Below are 24,732 nucleotides of genomic sequence, written 5' to 3' on the forward strand. Positions count from 1 at the left end.
TCCAGCTTCTTATATCATTCTGCTGTTGAGCTGCAGGATGGTATTTTTTATTATTATTATTTTTTTAAGCCTGGAAAATATTGGAAGCAAAATACTCTCAGAAAATGAAAATGAAGGAGGGGAGTGCAGATACTCCTTAGCATACAGTGAAGAGATGAGTGTAAAATTATAGCTCCTCACTAATCACTTGTTAATATTCAGGACATCGGTTTTGCTTCTGTGTTTTCTCTGTCCCTCTGGGGGGGGGGTGGGGAGGTTGTTTTTTTTTTTTTTTTCTTAATGCTGGAGTCAGTTTTATTGCTCATAAAAGTCAGTGAGTGATGACCCTGGCTAGAGCTTTGCAGACTGCAGGCAGTTGTTGTCCAGGCTCCCATACTCTGGTCTGCCAGTGACTTAGTCCTGATTTGCAGCATTTCTGCTCTTTCACAGTCAGAGGATCTTTTCTGAGAAGTCATTGCCAATTTTGATGGTGACACTGACAAATGCCCGCTGCGGAGGGGTGACCCTGGATCTCTCGTCTCCTCCCGTACCCCAACCCCTGCCCCAGCCCAGAGTCCCTCCCGCACCTAAACTTCCTTCCGGAGCCTGCACCCATCCACACCCCAACCCTTTGCCCCAGCCCAGAGCCCCCTCCTGCACACCAAACCCCTCATCCCCATCCCCACCCCCAGCCTGCACCCCCAGCCAGAGTCCTTGCCTCCCCCCGCACCTCTGCCCCAGTCTGGAGCCCTCTCCCACACTTTGAACCCCTCATGCCCGGCCCCACCCCAGAACCTGCACCCCCAGCCGGAGCCATCACCCCCCTCCCAACACTGCAACCCCCTTCCCCAGCCCGGTGAACATGAGTGAGGGTGGGGGACAGCGAGCGACGGAGGGAGGGGAGGATGGAGCGAGCGGGGGTGGGGCCTCAGAGAAGGGGCGGGGCAGGGGTGTTGAGTTTTGTGCGATGAGAAAGTTGGCAACCCTATCACTATCCCTGACTTAGCAGCCATTTTAATCTGTTACTCTTTAATCTTAGCTCTAGAATCTTCATGCAGCTCCCCGTTTTTCTTTAGCAGTTTCTATACCCTCTCCTTAATCCGTCCAGATCAGCTGGTTTTGAGCATTGCAGCTCCCTTCCTCTTCAGCTAGGAGCTGAAGATGCTCAGAGTACAATGGACTAAGCACCAGAGGCTACCCTCATCTCTATTCCACATGCTCCCATTAATTTCAGTGGGAGCTGTGTGTTTGTCCTGAAGGGCCGAGTTAGGTCCTAGGACGATAACCTGGGTCATCTGCAAGAAAATAAAGAGCATTCTTACGTCTGGGTCATTATGCTGATCAAGTGCTCCACCTTGCTTTTAGATGAGAATAGAATAGAATTGTAGCTGCTTGTGGTTTATCGATTGATAATCAAAGAAGCATATTTTTGCATTTTAAAATCTTACAAGTCATGTTTTGATTTGTATAAAGTCTCAAATAATTTATTTTGCTAAGCAAAGATAACAGAATCATAGAAGATTAGGGTTGGAAGAAACCTCGGGAGATCATCTAGTCCAACCCCCTGCTCAAAGCAGGACCAACCCCAGCTAAATCATCCCAGCCAGGGCTTTTTCAAGCCGGGCCTTAAAAACCTCTAAGGATGGAGATTCCACCACGTCCCTAGGTAACGCATTCCAGTGTTTCACCACCCTCCTAGTGAAATAGTGTTTCCTAATATCCAACCTAGACCTCCCCCACTGCAACTTGAGACCGTTGCACCTTGTTCTGTCATCTGCCACCATTGAGAACAGCCGAGCTCCATCCTCTTCGAAACCCCCCTTCAGGTAGTTGAAGGCTGCTCTCTAATCCCCCCTCATTCTTCTCTTCTTCAAACTAAACAAGCCCAGATCCCTCAGCCTCTCCTCGTAAGTCATGTGCCCCAGCCCCTTGATCATTTTCGTTGCCCTCCACTGGACTCTCTCCCATTTGTCCACATCCTTTCTGTAGTGAGGGGCCCAAAACTGGATGCAATACTCCGGATGTGGCCTCACCAGTGCTGAATGGAGGGGAATAATCACTTCCCTTGATCTGTTATCAATGCTTCTACTAATGCAGCCCAATATGCCGTTAGCCTTCTTGGCAACAAGGGCACACTGCTGACTCGTATCCAGCTTCTCATCCACTGTAACCCCCAGGTCCTTTTCGGCAGAACTGCTGTTTAGCCAGCCGGTCCCCAGCCTGTAGCAGTGCATGGGATTCTTCTGTCCTAAGTGCAAGACTCTGCAGTTGTCCTTGTTGAACCTCATTAGATTTCTTTTGGCCCAATCCTCCAATTTGTCTAGGTCACTCTGGACCCTATCCCTACCCTCCAGCATATATACCTCTCCCCCCAGCTTAGTGTCATCCACAAACTTGCTCAGGGTGCAACCCATCCCATCATCCAGATCATTAATAAAGATGTTGAACAAAACTGGCCCCAGGACCGACCCCTGGGGCACTCCGCTTGGTACCGCCTGCCAACTAGACATAGAGCCATTGATCACTACCCATGGAGCCCCACAATCTAGCCAGCTTTCTATCCACCTTGGAACGAGCACATAACACCTTGGCAGACCTTTATGTGTGTGGTGCAAGAATAAGGCAGTGTTACCCTGAACATTGCATTCCATTATGGTGTATTAATCATATTTGACTGTGGCTCTCTTCAAAAGGATATTAGGGGGAAAAAACTTTCCAAAAACATAATCTTACCGTGGCAAACACTCCCACCATTCCCTTCCTGTGGAGATGTTAGTCTCACAGAGTATGACTTTCTGCATCTTTGCCCCATATGTGACAATGATGTGTCTGCTCTCTGGAACATTATGTGTGTGCCGCAGGGAAAAGCAGCCCAAAAACGCATATCAGGCTCGGAAGAGGAGTCTGCTTCACTGCACACTGATTTTGTTTCAAAGGCAACAGAGTCCTGGGTACTTTGCAGCAAGCATGCGGGCTGCCTGGAATTTTGTGGCATTAAAATTAAGAAGATGATTTGCTTTACTTTAAAGCACTGCTGTAGAATCACTTCTGTCATTCGGAACTCGCATTTCAGTAAGGCTTGTAGCAATAATTTATGCCATTGCCAAAGCTCAGTTGCTAATTCACAGAACACTGCTTCCAGCTGTCAGGAAAAGTGGCTGGCGTAAGCCTTGTGTATCAGTCACACTTTCGGTTTCCCTAGCAAATCTACAAGTAGTGTAACATTCAACTGGCAATTATCGGTCCCGCAAACACTGTGGCTAGGACTTTGGACTGGGACTTGGGAGCCCTGGGTTCTATGCCTAGCTCTGACCTGTTGTGTGAGCTAGGGCAAGTCATTTGACCCCTCTGCTCAGTGCAGACCCTTGGACTGTTTGGGGCAGGAACTCTATCTTATTGTAGAGGCTGCTCTAACTTTCAACAATAGATAATGGTCCCCAAATGCTACCTTCCCTCTAAGGTGTGCACCTGTGCGGCTGCGCAGGAGGGCACCTTTGCACTGCACGCGGGGGCAGGGGGTGAGTTGATAGAGGAGCTTGGGGCATGCGGGGCTGTGGTGATTTCCCCAGCTGCTGCACGGCAAGGAGAAACGCCTTTCCTTCCCAGCCCCAGAGCTGCTGTGGTGTGGAGAGGCTGCAGGAAAGAGGGTTGGGGGTAGGCAGCCTGCGCCCCAAACCCCTCATCCCTAGGCCCACCCCACAGCCTGCACCCCCAGCCAGAACCCTCACCCCCCTCACTCCAACCCTCTGCCCCAGCCCTGAGTATGGTGACCAGACAGCAAGTGTGAAAATCGGGACGCGGTTGGGGGGTTAATAGGAGCCTATATAAGAAAAAGACCCAAAAATTGGGACTGTCCCTATAAAATCGGGACATCTGGTCACCCTAGCCCTGAGCCCCCTTCTACACCCGAACCCCTCAGCCCCACCCCCGCCACTGATCACCTCCACATTGGTGCACGTAACAAAATTCATTGGATAGGAAAAATTAGAGGGAACGTTGTCCAAACAGCTGCTCCTCTGGCCACAATCACTAGAGCATAGCATGCTCTGCCCCATCTCACCCACAGGGGACCACAGAATGCCCCCTCTACCGGGGGGAGGGATAAGTGACTGCACTAAGGTAACTATAACCCCATGCTGGAGCCCCACAAAGGAGATTTATGAGAAGCCAAGGAACTGGCCTAATAACCTGGTCTTTATGGAGAGTTCATATTGTGAGTTTGTAAAACGCATTCTTTCGAAATTATTTATTTATTTTGTATGGGATTTTTTTGACGTATCAGTCTGGAGAATAGCCTCATTGAGTTCTAGCCATCTGTAAAGTTTTAGCTTTGGTGTTACTATGTCACTAAAAGCCTCCTTGCAGAGGAAAAGGTGTATTTGTATCACCTTTGCCGACCTGAAATGGGTGAATGGACTTTCATCAAACTTCCCCTCTCCCTTCTCACAAAATTAGCTGAGACTAAGGCCTGGTCTACTAAAAAAGAATTAGGTTGACCCAGCTATATTGCTAAGGCATGTGAAAAATCCACTCTCCTGAGCGACACAGTTAAGCTGACCTAACCCCTGGTGTAGACAGCGCTAGGTTGACAGAAGAATTCTTCCATCGCCTAGCTACTGCCTCTCAGGGAGGTGGAGTACCTACTTCAGCGGGAGAACCCCGCCCATCAGCATCAGTAGTGTCTACACGGAGGCGGGGCAGTGGTGCAGCTGTAGTGTTTCACATGTAGACAAACCCTAAATTTGAAAAGATAAAACTGAAAAGGAGTTTTTTAGAAAGTTATGAGCATGTGAAAAAGGGATTACAAGGGAAGCCTGCAGCTAACTTTAATTTCAGTTTTCAGAGTAGCAGCCGTGTTAGTCTGTATTCACAAAAAGAACAGGAGGACTTATGGCACCTTAGAGACTAACAAATTTATTTGAGCATAAGCTTTCGTGAGCTGATGAAGTGAGCTGTGGCTCACGAAAGCTTATGCTCAAATAAATTTGTTAGTCTCTAAGGTGCCACAAGTACTCCTTTTCTTTTTAATTTCAATGTTTGCTACCAGGAAGTGCTGTAATAAGCAAATGCTATACAGTATTATGTATGTGTAATACCATGCCAACAGTTACACACACACACACACACACACTCATACCCACTGCGTTGTAGTGTGATATATTTGTAATTAGGCAAAGCACTTGGCTCATTACCTGGTTGTGTCATAATGATGTTTTCAATGACAGCTATAAATAGCCATCCAAGAAAGAGAAATACAGATCTGTCAATTGCATAAATTACAGCAGCAAACTCTACTATATGATTTATATGTTATTACTAATCCCTGTATATATTACACTGTACTGAGATGTTACTGCATATTTAGTCTCTTACTACATATGTGCATTACGCACATCACACAACGTAATTAGGCTATAGAATTAAGCAATTTCATATTTTTATTAAATGATTCTCTTGTGGTGATATAAAAAACAACGCAATGGGTTTTTTGTTTGTTTTTTGCATATGAGAGAAGAGAATAAATAAATGAATAAAAAAGAATACCATTTCGTATCTGTCATAAGTCCAAACCCCCCCTCACCTCCCATCCTGAAAAAAACCTCCTGGGATCAATAAATTAAAAAGTCTATCTTTATTAAACTGCTATGTGGAAAATTGTATGTGTTCTTAAGGCCTCAGTTACCAGGAGACCGCTCCATGGATTTTCTGTAGAATTTACTCAAGGGAAAGTAGTCCTGAAGGCATCAAAACCGTGAATGTTTTGCCTGTTTCATATTCATACTTTCTCCCCTTGTGTGTGACTGATTTATTCTGCTCTGTGCCCCCAGGGTGCGCATTGTCCAAAGAAAAGGCTACCAAAAAATAAAGGAATTCCCTTTTTGCTTTTTTTTTTTTTTTTTAAAAAGGCAGCAGAGTTGAGGAGGAGAGGAGGGAAATGAACTAATTCCTTTAAATGTCACGCAATATGTCATGCATCTGGGAGTCTCGAGTATGATTTCACCCTTTGGTGTTCCCTAGCAAAGTATGCTTACCATATAAATAACTCTAAGATGGTACAAGACACTCTCCCTGAAAAAAAAGACCCGGTTCAAGAGAACCACACCATGCTGTGAAATGTGATCTTTTCTGGTTGCATATCATTAGCATATATGAGGCTTACTTGTCATATACTTTTATTATTTACAAAGTGCCATAGCTAGTATTGGGCTGCTGTGCAAACATGGACCTGTGGGGATCTTAGGTTCTTTTCGAGACCTGTTTTGCCTTAAAGCATTGTTGGATATTTTCGGTGACTTCTTAGCACTGTGGTTTGCATCTGTGATGAAACAATGGAAGCATAAATTAGTTTGACAATGTCAGCAAAACAGGCTATAGAGAGTGGGCTTTCTATGCAGAACACAATGTCCAGAATTAGAGAAAAGCATATGACAAGGCAGAAAGTTACAAGCAAATATCTTTCAGCAGGAGAAACAATTCCCATACAGGGGCAGTGAATCAGGGCTGTGTTCCAACTCCATACAGGTGTTGAGGAACGATTCATTCAGAGCTGCAGTAAGAGGCATCTTTACGGTAGGTCAAGGCTATTGTTCAGAGCCCCTGACAGATGAGAGCAGACCCTTCTCTCGTCACAATAGCTGCTCGCACTGAGCAAGGCTCATTAAATATTCAGTTCCAGCCTCAAGCAGCTCATTAAGTCAGCAATGAGCAGTGACGCGGATGTTGGAAAACCCTGCCTCAGTTAACATCACCATGCAGAAGCTTCTTGCATCTCTTGATTCTCATCTGCTCAGTGCCTTCTCTATGATGACCAGCTTGTGCTCTCTGCTTTGCATTAAATACAGGTAAAAACATCCAGGTGGATTTAAGACCTCCTTGCAGGGTTTCTAGCATGGTTTCAGCATTTGACTTGTCGTCTTGGGCCTTTTCAGAGACAGCTTTTGGGGCCCAAGCTAAGCATCTATTGGATTTTCTATACCAGCATCTGTGATTCAGTGTTAGCTGGAGGTTATGAAGAGGATTGTACAGGTTTAGGGCTTATAGAAATAAAGTTTGTTACTGTTGAAACTGTAACTTTCATAACAGCAATGGGGTATCATGCAGCCGTTACATATTTTGTGTGAGATACTGCCCACTGTTACACGGCATAAAGTTTTACAGTAGGTGCGTATTCCCTTGAAACATTTTACCCTAGTTTTGATTTGAGAACTGATCCATAGGACTGTGTATGTTTCTTTCTGAATTGTGTGTTTGAAATCTAGAATATTTCAAATAGTAAACTTTTGGCACTTAATTTAATGTGAACTAATACTTAGCAATAGTATGCTCCTAAAAGGGGGGGGGGGGGTGGTTAGGTATCAGTGAATTAAAGTCAGACGGAAAGCACAAATAGAATTACATACAGCTTACATGTGTTTTCACTAACAAGCATTTAAAGCTGTAACATCCGATGAAGTGAGCTGTAGCTCACGAAAGCTTATGCTCAAATAAATTTGTTAGTCTCTAAGGTGCCACAAGTCCTCCTTTTCTTTATCTGACAGTATGTAACTAGAAATGGAAAGGCAGAACATGTGCAAAAGTTCTTCACTGAATTTTTATATGCTATTTTTCATAGCACTTAACTTTTTCTGTTCCCTTAACAGAAAGTGTTTTCAGACAGCTCATTTCTACGTGGAAGACAGCAGCTCACCTCGAGTGGTCCCTAATGAGAGTATTCCCATTATACCTATCCCAGGTAAGGCAGGCCTAGCCTCCAGTTAATTACTGAATGAATTCACACTTTTTATGGACAGGTTCTAGTTTAATTATGTGGATGCAACAGAGTTGTGTTTGTGACAAGATTGCAATTTTCCTTTTAAGTCTTTACAGAAGTTTGCAATGTCCATGCTGGTTCATGAAAATTAACTTGCTTTGCAGTTTGACTTTCACCATGAAAATATTGTGCATTCATCAGATAATTCACCCAAATGGTTTCAACTAAAAGTTCCAGAATAACTTTTTAAAATGTCAAAAACAAAAGTGATGTCTTTTAAAAATAGAAGTGCAGGGCATCCAGTCTAGAACTGAGTACAGCTTCAGGGCCAATTATGGAGTCTGGCGTAAGCAACTCCACTGGCTTTAGCTCAGGATGGTAGGACTGCTCTCATTTACACCAGGTGCAGATTTGGCCTTCACTGTTATAAGGGAAGGGAAGGGGAATTGCATATATGTAAAGCACCAAAAGTATCAGCCGTTTGTTATAGTTGTAATATTCAAGATACCAAAGGCCAAATTCTTCTCCCAGTTACACTGAAGTGGAGCTGAGAGCAGATATTGGCTCCGGGTCATTTCCTTGGGGTATTTCCAGGTATCATCGTTTGCACAGAATTCTTTACCCTTTCAGTGACGATGACAAGGAAACTTTAAAGTTTCATGATGTTGGAATGGACTTTGCAGTTGCTACCTTGTTTGGTATTATTCAGTCTCATTTACAGAACTAAAATATACAACATGTTATAGTGACATTAGTTTCACAAAGGATTGTCTGTTTGTTGTGACATGATGACGTATCTTTCCTTTGTTTCCTTCTCATTTTCTGTCGTGGTTTGGCAGCTCTAGGATTCTGACTGCATCTATTACATGAATCTTAACTAAAACTTTCAAAGATGCCTGAGGCACACTAGGACAAGATACACTGGAGAAATACACTCACTGGAAAGGGGAAAGCATCAGCAGTCTCTCTAATGGGGATAATAGCATTGCCTACCTCACAGGCATGCTGCGCAGATAAATATATTAAAGATTGTGGGGCTGAGGTAATGGGGATATATGAGTACATCAGAACAGTCCTATTGGATCAGGTGAATGGTCCATATAGCTCAGTATCCTGTCTTCTGACAGTGGCCAGTGACAGATGCTTCAGAGGGAATGACCAGAACAGGGCAATTTGTCGAGTGATCCATTCCCAGTCATCCAGTCCCAGCTTCTGGCAGTCAGAGGTTTAGGGACACCCAGAGCAAGGGGTTGTATCCCTGACCATCTTGGCTAGTCCTTGATCGACCTATCCACCAGGAACTTATCTAATTCTTTTTTAAACCCCATTATAGTTTTGGCCTTCACAACATCCCCTAGCAATGAGTTTCACGGGTTGACGGTACCTAGTGTGAAGAACTACTTCCTTATGTTTGTTTGAAACTTGCTGTCTATTCATTATATTGGATGACCCCTAGTTTGTTACGTAAAGGAGTAAATAACATTTCCTTATTCACTTTCTCTACCCCATTCATGATTTTATAGACCTCTATCATGTCCCCCCTTAGTTGTCTCTTTTCTAAGCTGAACAGTTCCAGTCTTTTTAATCTCTCTTCATACGGACGCTGTTCCGTGTTCCTAATAATTTTTGCTGCCCTTCTCTGTACCTTTTCCAATTCTAAGTACCTGAAATAGTAGAATTGTCTCTAATATTTTCTTGGTCTAATATTTAATAGCTGTGGTAGAGGAAACATTTGAAGACAAGACCTTGTTGAAATTTTCCCATGTTCTTTAGGGATCCCCTGGCTAAAGAACCAGAGTCCTGACAAGCTCCAAACACAGAGACATTTGCACACTGGCCCAGGGACAGTACAGATTCTAAAGCCCCAGTTGAAGAGAAAGAGACACATTCCTCTCATTCAGTACTTGTTCTCTGCTAGGAAAAGCCCTGGGACTGTTCACTTCTGCCGGCTAGTTCTGTTCTGCAGTGTTTCCAACCTGTCTCCTCCTTCACTGGCTTTGCTCAGCAGAGTCCCTGAGGCTGGCTGGGCAGCCAAGCTGGTGTGGAGGAGATGGAAATCCGGGGCTGCACAAGGGGAGAGTTGAATAAGGCTGTGAGGGGATATGTGGAGAAGGGGAAATGGGTTGCAGGCAGGAGAAGGGGAGCTAGGGGCAGGAAGGAGGACAAGAAGGGCTTGGCACTGCTGCCTTGGCTCCTTGGTGCACCAGGCAGCATCACTGTGGGTTGGGAGTATTGGTGGGTGTGAAAGGCACGGAGAGTGAGCTGGGATATGGCGGGCCAGTGGGGCTTTGCAGGGGCATCAGGTGGTAAGCATAATTTTGGGGTGATGGTCGGTTTGAGCAGGTACATGTCAGAATCTGGGATGATTGAGAGTTGGGGGCAGGGTGCTGAGGAAAGGGGGGCCCAGCATGTATAGTTAGATATTGCTCAGACTTGAACAGTGGGGTCCTGGCTCATGACTAGGGCTCCTTGGCACGATGGTAATACAAATAATAACACTGGTTAATGCAGCCATCTCTGTATATGGACTGTGCCATCATTAGACCACTTGGGAGTGGCTTCATCGTCACGGAGCGGCATGGAAGGCTGACATCCTGACGCACCGAAAACCAACCCTTTCCTTCGCCAGCTGGGACGGCCCATTGTAAAAAAAAATCAATTGTGAAAAGACCCTTGAGCTCCATTAAAGCCACCAGAGCCTCAAAGAGGGGAGACACCTGAACACTTGATTTGTGGTGGATTTTTCTCCCAATGTCCGTCCCGATCTGCTGATGCTTTTCTTCATCAAATACATTCATATAAAGAGAGCTTGCTAAATTTGGTGAAGAATGGTATCTCCGCTGATGTGGGGGGGATATCTCAGTGAATATGTTCAACCCACAGGTGTACTAGGTATAATAATATTAATAACTAGCGCTTTATATAGTGGCTTCCACCTGAGGAACTTTAAGCACTTTATGCATGTGAATTAAGTAATCCTTGCAACACCTCGATGAAGAAGGGGGCAGAAAGCCTATTTTACAGGGTAAACTGAGGCACATAGTGGTTCTGGGTCAGATTTTAAGAGCTTATTAGGCGTATGAAGATGCGGATAGGTGCCTAAATAATTGAAAATCTGTCCACAGGTGACCTGTCTAATGTGACGTAGCAAGTTAGTAGCTGAGCTGGGACTAGAGCTCAGGAATGCTAAACCCTGTGCACTAACCACTAGACTCCATTTCCTCCAGCAGGAAAATAGATATGTAGCATGAAAATGGCTACTTAGTCCACTGGGATGGTCCAGACCTCATCTAAACACTTCCACAGTAATAGAAAAGACCTGCTCCCACCTCTCCCAGTCTACCTGCTAACAGGGGCCATTTCTCTTCTGATATCAGTTACAGCTCCCACATAGCCGTCCCACTAAAATGCTTTAAAAAGGTTGAACAGCAAAATCCTCCTGTGATTCACCCGTAATTCTGATGAAAAGATGCTGCTTTTGAACTTTTTCTGCTAGAAACTGGCAGAGAGCGTGAGAAAATCTTACTTGCCATATTGATCCTGGAAGTAAAATATAAGTGGCATTTTCACAAAAGTGAGTTCTGCAAAGTAACCTTATTAGCTTCTGATACCCAAGGCATATTTAACTATATCCCCATGGAGCTATGCATCTATTTCCTTGGATTTAGTGGACCAAATTCCACTCTCAGTTGCACATACAGAGCTCAATTGAAGGCAATTTAGCTCAGTGTGTCTGAAAATGTGTAACAGCTTTGCCAAGACCGACTGTTTCCTCTGCTCTCAGCGCTCTAAAATCACTGGCAACCTCTTAATATACCATCAGTAGCTTCTATCATAAGAATAGAGCTTTGCAGGTCCACAAGCAGAAAAATCATCTAACAGAGGAGTGACTTTACCCATTTTCTGCCTCACTTCCCTCTGTTGAAATTTACTTAATTATTGAGCATGAAACCACCTAACCCATAGGCATCCTCTTATCTATGCAAATTTTGCCCTGAAATGTAAAGCCCTTATCATAATTCATAATTATCTGTACTGCTTGATCTAGAGAAACATAGGATAAAGGAGAGATCATTAACTGAGTCACCCTCTGGCTATTACAAGTAATGTCTGAATCTAAACTCAGCATGAGTCTGATTTAGGATCTGCCCCCAAGGGTGTAATGTGCCTATAATTGAATGGCAGATTTCTTAAACACACCTGCCACCTTGCTAATTTTTTTGTCATCATTTCCTCAATCAGTGAATTTTGGATCATGTCATCTTTCCGTGGAGCTCTTTGTTACAAACATCTAGTCATGGCAAGACCTCACGGTAAATGTTTCCTGTTTCCATTCCTTTTCCTGTTTTTCAAGTGGGTCGGCATCTGCTGCAAGTTGCTGATGGCATTTCTGTGCTTGTCCTCTTGTGGTATGGCCCAACAACTAACAGGAACAGCTAATCCTCGAAAGACAGGTTTTGCCTAGAATTCGCAGTCATGATGGCAAACCACGCAAAACCTGCTCTGGAATCACACTTCTGTGGTCAAAAGGCAGGCCCCCAGCCAGTTCCCATATTACCCCTCTCCCAAGATCTGAGTCCGTAAAGCAAAGCAAAGGTATCATCGGTGTGACATGCAAGTGACAGCAGACAGTGGAGCTACATGGTAGGCACTTCTTCCATTTCTACCACACCCTCTTCTTCCTTGATCAAGTATTTCACAGCTTTTTCTCCCCGTGTAGTGAGCTGTTCTTCTGGGGCTTCTGTTGACTTCCAGGATCTCCTGATGAGGCCCCAGGAGTTTAAGAATTCCTATCCTGGAAATAGGAGTTTTGTCATTGGCCTCAGTAGGACCTAGGATCAAGCCTTTAGTTTCTGAGCTCAGTACAGAAACCCCTGAAGGATTAGTAAAATGCATGCTTAGCTCTATGGCCAAATTTAAGAGACTATAACTACCTGACCAATTTTACCATAGTCCAAATTACCATAATGACTGGCTCATTGAGGCTGTTAGTTAACCTAAAAGTATTAAACCAGATGTTCTTCAAAGTTTCTGGTCTGAGTAGGAATGTCTCAGTTGTGATGCCAGTCACTTTGTATCCCATGTTGAATTTACGTGGCAGGGTTTAAGAAATCCAGTTTAAGAAATCCATTAGTGATAACATCAATGTTCTCAGGCCTCAGACTATACTGATATTTGCTAATCAGGTGTTTTCTGGTTAATTCTTTGCCTTTGATTGCATCAGAGTTTTTTCAATGGGTGATAGAGTTCATAAATAACATAATCGATTTTTAAGTCATCAGTAGATATGGTTCTGATGTAAACATGCTGCTTCTTCAAGTATGTATCCGTTTGAACCCCACGGGAGGTGCACATGTGCCTCAGGTATACGAGACCAGAGATTTCTTGAGTAGCAAGGACTGTCAGGGCTGTGCGTGTGCCCTGTGCCTCCTCGTTTCTTCCTGTGTGAGGGCAAAGCGGTAATGGGTTTCTTCCCACCCATGACAGTGAGACGGAATCTGGTGAGTGTCTAGCCTGCTCATGGTTAGCTGCAGCTAAACCTTCTGAATTTCTTCAAAACTCCTTTGATGACCTTCATCTGCAATTGCTGTGACCCTGTCAACCCATTTTGACTGATGGTTAGAACTCTCGCCCCATACAAACTGTCTCTGTATCAAGACCCCCTAACATGGTGGCTTCAAACCCTGCCCATCCTCTGATGGACTGGTCCCCTTAAAAGATGGAGCTAGCAGGTGCCTCTTCTGTTCCGGGGAAGTGCACATTCCTAGCAGATGCTTGGAGAGCTTTTCATTTTCTGCTGTGTAAGTCACAAGATGTAAGGCTTAAATTACACCTTCTGGAACAATCTGTGAAGGTGTCATCAGCCTATGAGGAGACAAGGTCCAAGATCCTGCCAGTGGACAAGCCAGTGTCATCCAGCAAAGTTTGGCACCAGCAGAGATTGTGCTGAGCATAGAATCAGAGACATAATAAAGGAAAGTCAGCAGATGGCCAGGAGAGCACTGCAATAGACACCTCCGACACCGTGGCAAGAGCTGTGGCCACCACAGTGACAATCCACAGAACATTATGACACCAAACATCAGGTACGGGCCACAATTGAGGATCTATTGTTCTTGCTGAAGAGCTCCATGCCCTGGCAGACAGATAGTGCTCTGCACATGTTTAAAGATTCTAAAGCCTCCTTACCACAAACCGTCCTGGCCCTAGTCTCAGTCAAGGCTGTGGATTCCATCCTCCCAACACAAGCATCCTGACTACCAGACCAAGAACAGACTGAGGTATGGCAGAAGATGCCAGCCTGCCTCCTACTTCACAATGCACCCTGCTCCCACGGTATGCCAGCAAATTTGACGGTATGATTGTGAGACGCATAAGATCCACTCAAGTTTGCATTACGTTCAAAAGCCACCTTGCCTCATTCCACCTGCAAACACAAGGATGTGATTTCAGGTCATCCAGGTGCTGAGAGCCTTCAGACTAGCCTGCACAGGGTTCCTATCTGTTCTGCAGAACTCTGTGGTGCAAATCCTGACAGACAACACATCAGTGATGCATTCTATAACAAACACCTGCTCATCACCTCCTTCCCAGGAGGCCATCCGGTTCTAGAAGTGGTAACATCAACATGGGATAACCCCACTGGCTCTGCATCTCCCTGAGGTCAGCAATGACCCAGCAGAGTTCTTAAGCAGGCACACAGTGACCAACCACAAGTGGTCACTGAAGGAGCGTATCATAGACTTCCTATTACATCTATGGGAACTCCATGATAGACTTTTTCATCATAAAGGACAATACCAAATGCATGAACTTTTGTTCCAGAGGAGGTGTGAGTCTGGGCTTGTTGCCAGACACCTTTCTTCTCTGGTGGTCTCAAGGACTCCTGTATGCCTTCCCACCAATTTCTTTGATCCCGAGGATTGTGTCCAAGATCAGGAGGGCTTAGAGTACAGTCATCCTGGTAGCCAAAAATATCTCAACCGATAAGAGGCTATCATAATGCTACAGATGTCCATGAGACCTACAGGCCTGCCCAGACATAATATCTCAGAACCAAGGTTAGACCTTGCACCCAAACCTGCGGTTGTTGTACGTGATGGTTTGGATGTTGGCTGATTGAGCAGCACTGAGAGAGCCTGCTCCTTTCGTGTCCAAAACATTCTCATACTAAGCAGGAATCCGTCCTCCAGGAACATTTTCTCCTCACAATGGAAATTATTTTCCATATGGGCAGTCCAAAACAATCTGGACCAATGGAGGCATCAATTCCAAAGATGATCTAGGAACAGGCGGGACTGTCATTCAGTTCTCTCAGAAGTCAACTTGGTGGCAATATTGATGTATCACTCTTGGTATGGTTGTATTTGATCTTCTCACACTCAACGGTATCTAAATTCCTTGTAGGCCTCCTTCATACTTAACTTACAATTATAGACCCAGTCCCCTCATGGGACCTCAGTGCTGTCTTCCTGAAGCTCTTGGGGTTTCCCTTTGAATTACTATCAGAATGCTCCATTAAATGCTCTTTCTGCTGGCTCACAGAGTCAGCAAACTCTCCATGTCCTCTTAAATGCTTTTATGGCAGGACCTCCTTACGCAGTCTTTCATAGGGACACACCCCACCCCAAGTTCAACCCTGAAGTGGCCTTGGACTTTCACCTAAAATAATAAGTTACCTTGACAGTCTTCTTCCCAAGGCCACACTCGACACTGAGAGAGAAGGAATTCACCACCTAGGATATATCCCAAGCTCTACGCACATTACCATAGTAGGACCAAGCCACTTTGCTTTCTCTCTGGCCATTTCTGACTCATCCAAAGATTATGCCGTCTTGTCACAGAACTTCCAAGTGTATCACATACTGCATTTCCACCTGCTATCATCTCTGGCGGGTGAGCCTTTTCCTTTGACTATCCAGGCATACTCCACCCGATCACAGGCTGCATCTATCACCAGCTTCAGCAGCGTGCCTCTTTCTGAGTTGGGTCGAGCTGCAATGTGGAGTCACACACTGACTTTTGTGAAACATTACGCTCGTGACGTGGCTGCCAGGCCAAGGCACCAAGTTCACGAGAGCCGTACTGCAACCACTGTTCAGCAGATACAGCTGAAACCCCTCCCTCCCATCATCCAGGGAGGACACTGCTTTCCAGGCACCTGCAGTGGGATTCACATTGGCGCATGCTTGCATAAGAAAGGATGGTTACTTACCTTCAGTAACTGGTTCTTGGAGATGTGGTAGTCAGTGTAGATCCTACAACCTAAATTCCCTCTAAGCTGCGTGGCCCTGCAGCAGCCTATTCAGCACCGCACAGGCACTCAGGGTTGCGGCAGGCAGATGCGTCCCTCCTCCCGGCCTCAACCCAGCCCTGGCCCAAACCTGCTGTGGCTGGGGGAGAGGCGCCTAGCCTGTGGCCCCAGCCCCGGAGCTGCTGCAACGGGAGGAGGCACTTCTCCCTTCCAGCCCAGGTGCTGCTGTGGGCAGAGAGAGCTGGGGAGAGTCCTCGGAGTTCCAGCCCCGGAGCAGCCTGCACCCTAAACCCTTCATCCCTGGCCCCATCCCAGAGTCTGCACCACCAGCCAGAGCCCTCACCCCCCCAAACCCCAAACCTCTCCCCCAGCCCTGAGCCCCCTCCCACACTCCAAACCCCTTGGCCCCACCCCGCCACGTGAATTTTATTATGTGAACCAATATGGAGATGTGTCACACATCACCTCCATATTGGTGCACATAACAAAATTCATTCCGCATATGCATGGGAAAAATTAGAGGGAACACTGCCTACGACCCATCCCACAAGCAGAAAAGTACAACACTGGAACTTGCAAAAAATGTCTTCCTTCTTGATTTACATCCCTGGAACATATTTCAGGTAGAAATGAAAATGCAAATTTATTCTAGTAACGAGCAAAGTTCTGCATTTAAAAATACTTTGGTCGCATGTTCTGACACCATGACTTATGTTGAGTAATACCTTGCTAAACAAATAGTCCAACTGAAATCGATAGGATCACTCTTGAAGTAAAGTGCCGCTCAGTATAAGTAAGGGGATAAGAATCTGGCCCTTCGTCTTTTAATATTACTTCCTCCTTATTCATGCGGTAGCCACAATGAAAGAAAACTGCTTCACCTTTCTGTGATGTGTCTAAAAAGGATAGTCAGCTTGTTGTGCAAGAAATGCACTATCAAGTCCTTGGAGAGCGTGTGTAACATTTATATGATATTCAAGTAAGACTAATACATGTAAAACACAGCTAGTAATAAACCTAAATGCTTTAAACAAATCCAAGAATGACTGTAGGCTGGGAAGAAAAATTCAGTACTTGCTTTCAAATATTAAGTCCCCAATACAGCATACACTTATGCATATGCTTAATTTTAGATGCATGAGTAGTCCAATTTCGATGTTTGTACAGTGCCTAGCACAATGGGGTCAGAGTCCTAGAGACTACAATAATACACATAATAAATAATAATGAATCTGTCCCATGCTTATAAAGTTAATAAAATAATGCTTAATGTGTATGCTAATAGAAAGCTTACATGATTTCATTCTGTTGAGCTGAAGTTAGTACAATGGATTCGGTTGCTCCTTTCTGCTTCAAAAGGAAAAGATCAGTTGGGTTGCTGTTTCATTTATAATTAATGATGCCCTAATCTAAGATTTTACATGCAGTTTTAAAATTCAGATTTCATTATGACGTGTATAATTTTTGTAATTATCATTGTCCTTCATGTTTGTGATTGGCATATGGTTAATAGTGCTATATTAGATTAAATCTTTAAATAAGTGAGATTAATATAACTGCAGTGCTGCATGTCTTATTTCACATATTCTGCTTTATTTTTTATGCTTTTATTAGGCATTACTGCTGTATCAGAAATCTGCCCCAGTCTTCATTTGATTTGATTATAAAATGTAGATAATAGTTTTGCTGAAAGGTATTTTGTGCAATATTTCCAATATGCTGAAACATCAAGACCCTGAGTGTGAATATTTTCATCTTAGATCTTTTTTTGCCTCTTTCATTTTGAAAGACATTGTTTAAAACCAATAATAATTAGTTAATGCTTACAATTTGAATAACATAAAAGTCAAAAAGTAATTGTGCCCCCTGATACGAGGCTCTCAACAATTATAATGTATCTTAATAATTCTAAGGTCACTGACTTCAGCAGGGTGCCAACATTTAAAGGGTTTTCAGCATGTAGTTCAAACTCTGGGGATGACACCAGCTGCGTTGCCCTATTTTATTATTTATGCAGATATGATCTGTCTAGAAAATGTCCACTGATAGTTTAGAAATATTATAGCCACTTCTGTGACTTTATTTTACCCAAAACAAGTTGCCTAATCTTTCCGGCTCTTTTTGTATTGCAAGAAAATATAACCTATCAGACAAATGCAGAATTCCAAGGGATACACTAACATTTCTAATCCTCCTTATTTTAAAAGCTTTAACAAGTCAAGTCATTCTATCGCTGAACTAAATGTACTGCACCCACACATACATACACGGCAACTAGACTTAAACATAAAACTAAAGTTTTAGAGAATATTCAGAGCCAGATTGCACAAATACTCAAAACTAGACAGTGCTAGCACTAAGATTGCACATGAAATGTCAGCTCCCCTGTGTGTCTGCTTTACAATACAGTTATCAGTTACAGGACCAGTCCCATTTCTAATATCTTTTTTCGCAGCCTTAGATGCAAATTCTTCCATTCTTATACTCGTATTGTTAAAATGGTGCAAGATATCTTTATAGACTTAGACCTTTTTATATAAGCTCTTGTCTGTCTAAGGGGTGAAATCTTGACTTTATGGAAGACAGTGGGGCCAGGATTTGACCCAAGGTGTGTATTTAACAATACATCAGCACCTATACACAGTTCATAGAATCATAGAATCATAGAATATCAGGATCGGAAGGGACTTCAGGAGGTCATCTAGTCCAACCCCCTGCTCAAAGCAGGACCAATCCCCAATCAAATCATCCCAGCCAGGGCTTTGTCAAGCCTGACCTTAAAAACTTCTAAGGAAGGAGATTCTACCACCTCCCTAGGTAACGCATTCCAGTGTTTCACCACCCTCCTAGTGAAAAAGTTTTTCCTAATATCCAACCTAAACCTCCTCCACTGCAACTTGAGACCATTACTCCTTCTTTTCTACCAGCAGCATTTCCTGTGTTAGATGCAATTCAGACAGTGCAGTGGTTAACTGTGAAGCTATCTCAACTGCAAGTTACACAGCTAATTCAGCTGTGGTGTGTATATATAAAAGCAAATTTCCATTATTGCTCTGTGTCATGTACTTAATATGTAATATATTGTGTAAATTTAGTTTACCCCCTTTCCTATAACTGACTTTTAGGGACTCAGTTTTCTGACATACGCAGTGATACAAGATGCTACACATGTTGGATACAAGGCTAGGTATATCTTGCACTATCAGGAGTTCTTCTGCCCATCTCTCTTTGAAATTAAACATTGTGAAGCCCCCAGAGCATTTAACTAAAACCCGGGACTTAGTAAAACTATTGCTGGAATCACACCCAACGTTAGCATTATGGCTCCTCCAACAAACAAACAAAAATAAAGTATATAAGTCCCTCTCAGAGGAGATAGTATTGGGGACCAACTTTGTGATTAAGCAACATAGTGTAGGTTAAATAACAGCAGTGATTTGGGGGGGAGGGGCAGTGATTTATTCTATAAAGGTTTTTGAACTTGGTTTTTTCACAAACACACAACGATATACCAGCGTACAGAAGTTGCTGGTTGGAGAAAGTCTACACAGAGAAACCTTGCGGTGTAAGAGAAAGCAGCAATCGGTGGGAAACATTTAAAGTTTCAGGTTGTCCTGAGGTATTTTTCATTATTTAGGGAAAACACAATAGAAAGTGAAGGAGTACTTGTGGCACCTTAGAGACTGACAAATTTATTTGAGCATAAGCTTTCGTGAGCTACAGCTCACTTCATCGGATGCATCCGATGAAGTGAGCTATAGCTCACGAAAGCTTATGCTCAAATAAATTTGTCAGTCTCTAAGGTGCTACAAGTACTCCTTTTCTTTTTGCGAATACAGACTAACACGGCTGCTACTCTGAAACCTGACAATAGAAAGTGAAACTGAGAGAGCGCCTCACCGTATTGGAGCGTAGCTTAGCGATGTGCAGTTAACACCTATCCGTCCCTACGGAATGAGAACCGAGGAGGAAGGAGAATGAGAGGGACTTGAAGAAGGCAGTAGAACATGGAAGGGAAAGCAGATGAGAGGAGAAAGAGGCAGAAGAGGGGACATCATGTGACATCCCACCAAACTGGGCCACATGGCCCTACAATAACATGATCAAAAAGAGGCTTTTATAGTGTTGAAATCTCTCTCAGGGCTGCAAGGGGAGAGTCCCCTAGAGAGTTGACTTTTTTCCCTGTTGTGAGGCTAGATGTTAAATCCAATTCCCACTACAAGACTGGTAGTGGAGGTGCCTCTTTCCAGTGTCTCAGTAAAACTCTTTTGTGTAAGATGAGAGCTATGAGGACACATTTTTAGGTTAGATGCTAGAGAGGCAGCATCACTGAGAGAGAAAAGAGGCGTTTCCGTGGTGTGAGAGCGGATGGTTACCTCCACTGGGAGACGTCACAAGGTGAGTCAGAAGGACACGTAACAGTGAAGCAAATGAGTGGCTATATCTCCAGAAGTTTGCCAGTTCTGTGACTTCGTGGCATTTGTCAAGTTTGGAAGACTGGAGAGCAAAATTGAATCTCTCAGTAACAAACAAAATCAATACAGTTTGGTGAAGTACGATAAAGAGTATATCTGGCTTTTAAAAACAACACCAAAGAGACGGGAAGCACAGCTGACTTAGAAGGTCAATTCAGGATTATAACTGAAAAAAGAGAGCACTTGAAAACAGGGGTGAGGCCAGGGGTGCTCCCTCTCAGGAACAGTTCCTGATTTGGGTGCTGGACTTCTGGTTGGGACCATGAGAAGCACCAGAACTCCAACAAGAACCCCAACTAGAAACGAGGAGTGTCAGGCGTCACTTTGATTTTGACCTTCTGGGTTCACTCAGGACCCAAAATGTCTATTCCAATCCAATACCATTAAACCATCTGTTGAGCTCTCCGGTTACAAATGAATCAGAGATCTTATTCTGTGAAGGTGCCACGTCTGATACGATATCCCTGGTTTTTTAATTGACCCTGATTACTTTAGAGTAAGTATCAGAGCAAGTTTATTAGGCAGGACATAGATGAAAGATTCCTTCCTAATCACATTGCTAATTATACAGCCTTTTAAATATGAACCCGTACCAGCATTATAGTTTTAAAATATACTGAACATATTGATTTCTGAAGGAATGTACTGCATGTGCCATGTTGGTTGTCTCTTGCCCTTTCTTAGGTGAAAAATGAATGGTTTTTCATGTTAGCAAGGCTGACTCCTTTTGTGGGGGGAAGCGAGTTGCATTATGCCTCTCTCAAATTCATTCTGCATCATAATGCCCATGTATATGGTATCTCCCTACAGAGCCTCTCAACCTCACTCCAGAGTTGAACACATGGTCACTATAGAGCAACTGGAGTCACTCCTGGAGCAATCCCAGATCCTGCTGGCCAGGGAGGGATGGATCCAGTTTGCCTCCGATTTGAATATCCCACGCAGTAACATGTGGCACTTCCATCAGACTACTGGAGCAGTCTCTGATTATAAATCCTTCTAACCCAGAGATCTTTACCCATGCTTACCTCATTTGTACACTGCCATGGAAAGCAAGGGGTTTCCCAGTGAAAATTAACATGGTGAGAGATTGTGCTCACATTTTATACTGGTGTAAAACCAGGCTAGTTCTGTTCACACCGGTGTAACAGAGGGCTGCGTCTGTACCATAAAGAACTGTCATCTTTGCACTTGCAATTAGTTATGCAGGCACATTTTTAAAACATTTCCTCCCTTTGAATAAACTGGAGGTCTGGTAGAAAGTGTACAGTATATTGACATTAACAAATGTCAGTGTGGTTTTAGGCTGGGAAAAAGTAAACCGTGCAAAAGGGAATATGCATTGAGCATTAGGGCTCCTAATTAGCTATTATAGGATTCCATTAATCTCTTCCATTGACTAGAAGAGTTATGGTCTCTGAGGCTCATTTGTCTTAAGATGGAAGAGAAGCATAACCATAGCCTCGTGACTGAAGATACCTGCAAGAAAAAAGAACTTTTCATGTATCCATTTACATTAGTATGTTTTGTTTGAAAAGGTTTAAGGAAAGATTCTTCAGATTAGACAGTCACCATCAGAGCAAATGCCTTCAGACAACAATGTGCCATATTAGTACAGTATGTGTTTTAGCACAGATCTCCCAAGCCACGTGTGGCCAAAAACACACCCTCCCCAACTAGGTTAATTCATGCTCCTGACTAGGAGGTTTTGGGGGCACTACAGATGGGCAAAATATGGCCCTACGTTACATTAATTTGTGCCAGCTCCATTTAAGAAGAGAGCCAGAAATCAGGCTTCTAGCACACAGCATCAAATTTAGATAATGTACCTGAAGGCCTTGCCAAACTACTCCATGTCAGTTTAAATATCTTTAGTATCACAGCTTTCTTCTGTATGTCAGGGAGAATGAAGGTGTATTTATGGACTGGGAAGAAGGATTCCGGATTCAGTTTGTCTATCTTGTCTATTTAGATTATGAATTCTTCAAGGCAGGGAGTCGAACAGGTGCAGAGAAAGGCTGCTAGGGTGATCAGAAGAATGGAGAACCTGCCTTATGAGAGAAGACTTAAGGAGCTTGGCTTGTTTAGCCTAACAAAACAAAGGCCAAGGGGAGCTATGATTGCTCTCTATAAATATGTCAGAGGGCTAAACACCAGGGAGGGAGAGAAGTTAAGGGCCAAGGTTGGCACAAGAACAAATGGATATAAACTACCCATCAACAAGTTTAGGCTTGAAATTAGACGAAGGTTTCTAACCATCAGAGAGGTGAAGTTCTGGAACAGCCTTCCAAGGGGAATAGTGGGGCAAAAAACATAGTTTGTTTCAAGACAGAGCTCAATAAGTTCATTGACGGGATAGTTGACAAGGGTTCCTGAAATGACATATGGCCATTGGAAAATATCTCCAACAGCCAGGGAGGGCTCTGAGTTACTACAGAGAATTCTTTCCCACATGTCTGACTGGTGGGTCTCACCCACATGCTCAGGGTCTAACTGATCATCATATTTGGGGTCGAGAAGGAATTTTCCCCTGGGACAGATTGGCAGAGACCCTGAGGGGGGTTTCACCTTCCTCTGCAGCATGGGGCATGGGTCACTGGCTGGTCTGAGCTAGAGTAAATGGTGGATTCTCTGTAACTTGATGACTTTAAATCAAGATTTGCAGACTTCAGTAACTCAGCCAGAGGTTATGGGTCTGTTCTGTGGGTAGATGGGGTTCTTGACCTGCAATGTGCAGAAGATCAGACTAGATGATCGTAACAGTCCCTTCTGGCCTTTAAGTCTGAGTCTCTTACTATGCGTCTGTACGGTGCCTAGCACAGAGGTGTTAAACACCTGGCCCATGCCAGATCCAGCCCACTCCATGTATTTATGAACCCTCCCCCTCTTCCATGGCATATTCAGATTCTATAGAATCTAACCCTTTGTTTTATTTTATTAAGTTTCTAACCTTCATGGTGGAGAAGTTAGGCTTTCAAATGCTAAGCACGTGCAACGGTTACAGTGCTGTTTTCCTGAGTCTGCAGGCAGGCGGAAACAGTAGCTCTGGAAGTGTGAACTCCCCCCGCCCCCATTACTCTCATTGTGATGTTCATCTGCGTCACATCAGCATTATTAACTATTTCATTGCTGATCGTTTTATCAAATAGGATGGGAAACTGGGTGGGGGTGAAGCCCATGGAGGGACTTGGGAGTTGCTATGGTAGAGAACATACAGAGGGAAGAGAGGAGGAGAGAGACAACAAGAGGGAAGGAGGAAAGAGTCAGAGAAAGCTGCATGGAGAAAGAAGAAAAAGAAAGAGCAGAATTAGTTGTGGTTCTAAAGGTGAGGATACTTTGTCACTGAGCAATAGTGATAGCTAACAGCTTAGTTAATACATAATGACCATATTCTGTCCTTGATCTTTGGTACCAAATGCTCATTGAAATCAGTGGGAATTCAGAAGATGGAAGGGAGTTTGTCATCCTAAATGTATGCCGGGGCAACGACCATAATTAAAAATGGAGTTTCTGCAAAATTTAATTTGATACCCTGATCTGATGCAGTGGGCCCCTGATCTCAGCTCGATCTCTGGGCTCTAGTACAGGACAAATAAATAATAACAATAATAATAACAGCATTTTCCCTGTGATTTTTGTATTATGTGAAATCCTTAATACAGCACCAGCTGTTTTCTCAGCAGCTCGGGACATACTTTACTTTGCGGGAGTGGGAAGATTCTTTTACATACTGTTGGCACTACTGTCCCTGTGATCCCTGAATTCCTGAATGTCTTGGCTGTAGAAACATAAATGTATCTTAATGAAATACTATTATATTCTAATATTATAATATACCATTGTTGGTATTTAAATATTGTAAATTGCTCGCGATATTCTAAAGCCATTTGCTAAAATGATCGTACTCTTATCAAATGTTCTCAATGTTCGAAATTCCCAGGATGAGGTGATCAGATTATAAATACATTTTAAACAATTACCCCTGTTAATAAAATAGAAGAAAGAGAATATTTTCCTCTCAGGCTGATTCAAGTTTGAAAATGTCAGTGGATGCAAAAAGCTCCCCCAAAGCCTTACTTGAGAAAATGGAAGCAGAGGAGTAATGACACGGTCATTAGTAACTGCCATCAACCAGAGAAAAATCAGGTTTTCAGGGTTGGATCTATAAAATTCTTGCCAAAGTAGAACCTCATTTACGCATACTGTATATTGGTACCCTTTGCTAAAAAAAAGCATAGGTGATCGCTTCGTGGTTTAGTAGTTTGCCAGAGATC

The 24,732-nt window shown here is 43.7% G+C and overlaps 1 protein-coding gene across 7 annotated transcripts in view; it reads left to right on the top strand.

The window, feature by feature from the left end:
• Positions 1 to 24,732, top strand: part of PTPRG (protein tyrosine phosphatase receptor type G) — a 610,647-nt gene that overhangs the window by 543,694 nt on the left and 42,221 nt on the right. For all 7 annotated transcript variants that reach the window (XM_037903818.2, XM_037903817.2, XM_037903820.2 and 4 more), the window contains one exon: positions 7,620 to 7,711. In XM_037903818.2, the coding sequence (XP_037759746.1) occupies positions 7,620 to 7,711 (92 nt within the window). The remainder of the gene's footprint in view (positions 1 to 7,619; positions 7,712 to 24,732) is intronic.

The sequence above is a fragment of the Chelonia mydas genome, chromosome 7, assembly GCF_015237465.2.
Source record: "Chelonia mydas isolate rCheMyd1 chromosome 7, rCheMyd1.pri.v2, whole genome shotgun sequence".
Lineage (NCBI taxonomy): Eukaryota > Metazoa > Chordata > Testudines > Cheloniidae > Chelonia > Chelonia mydas.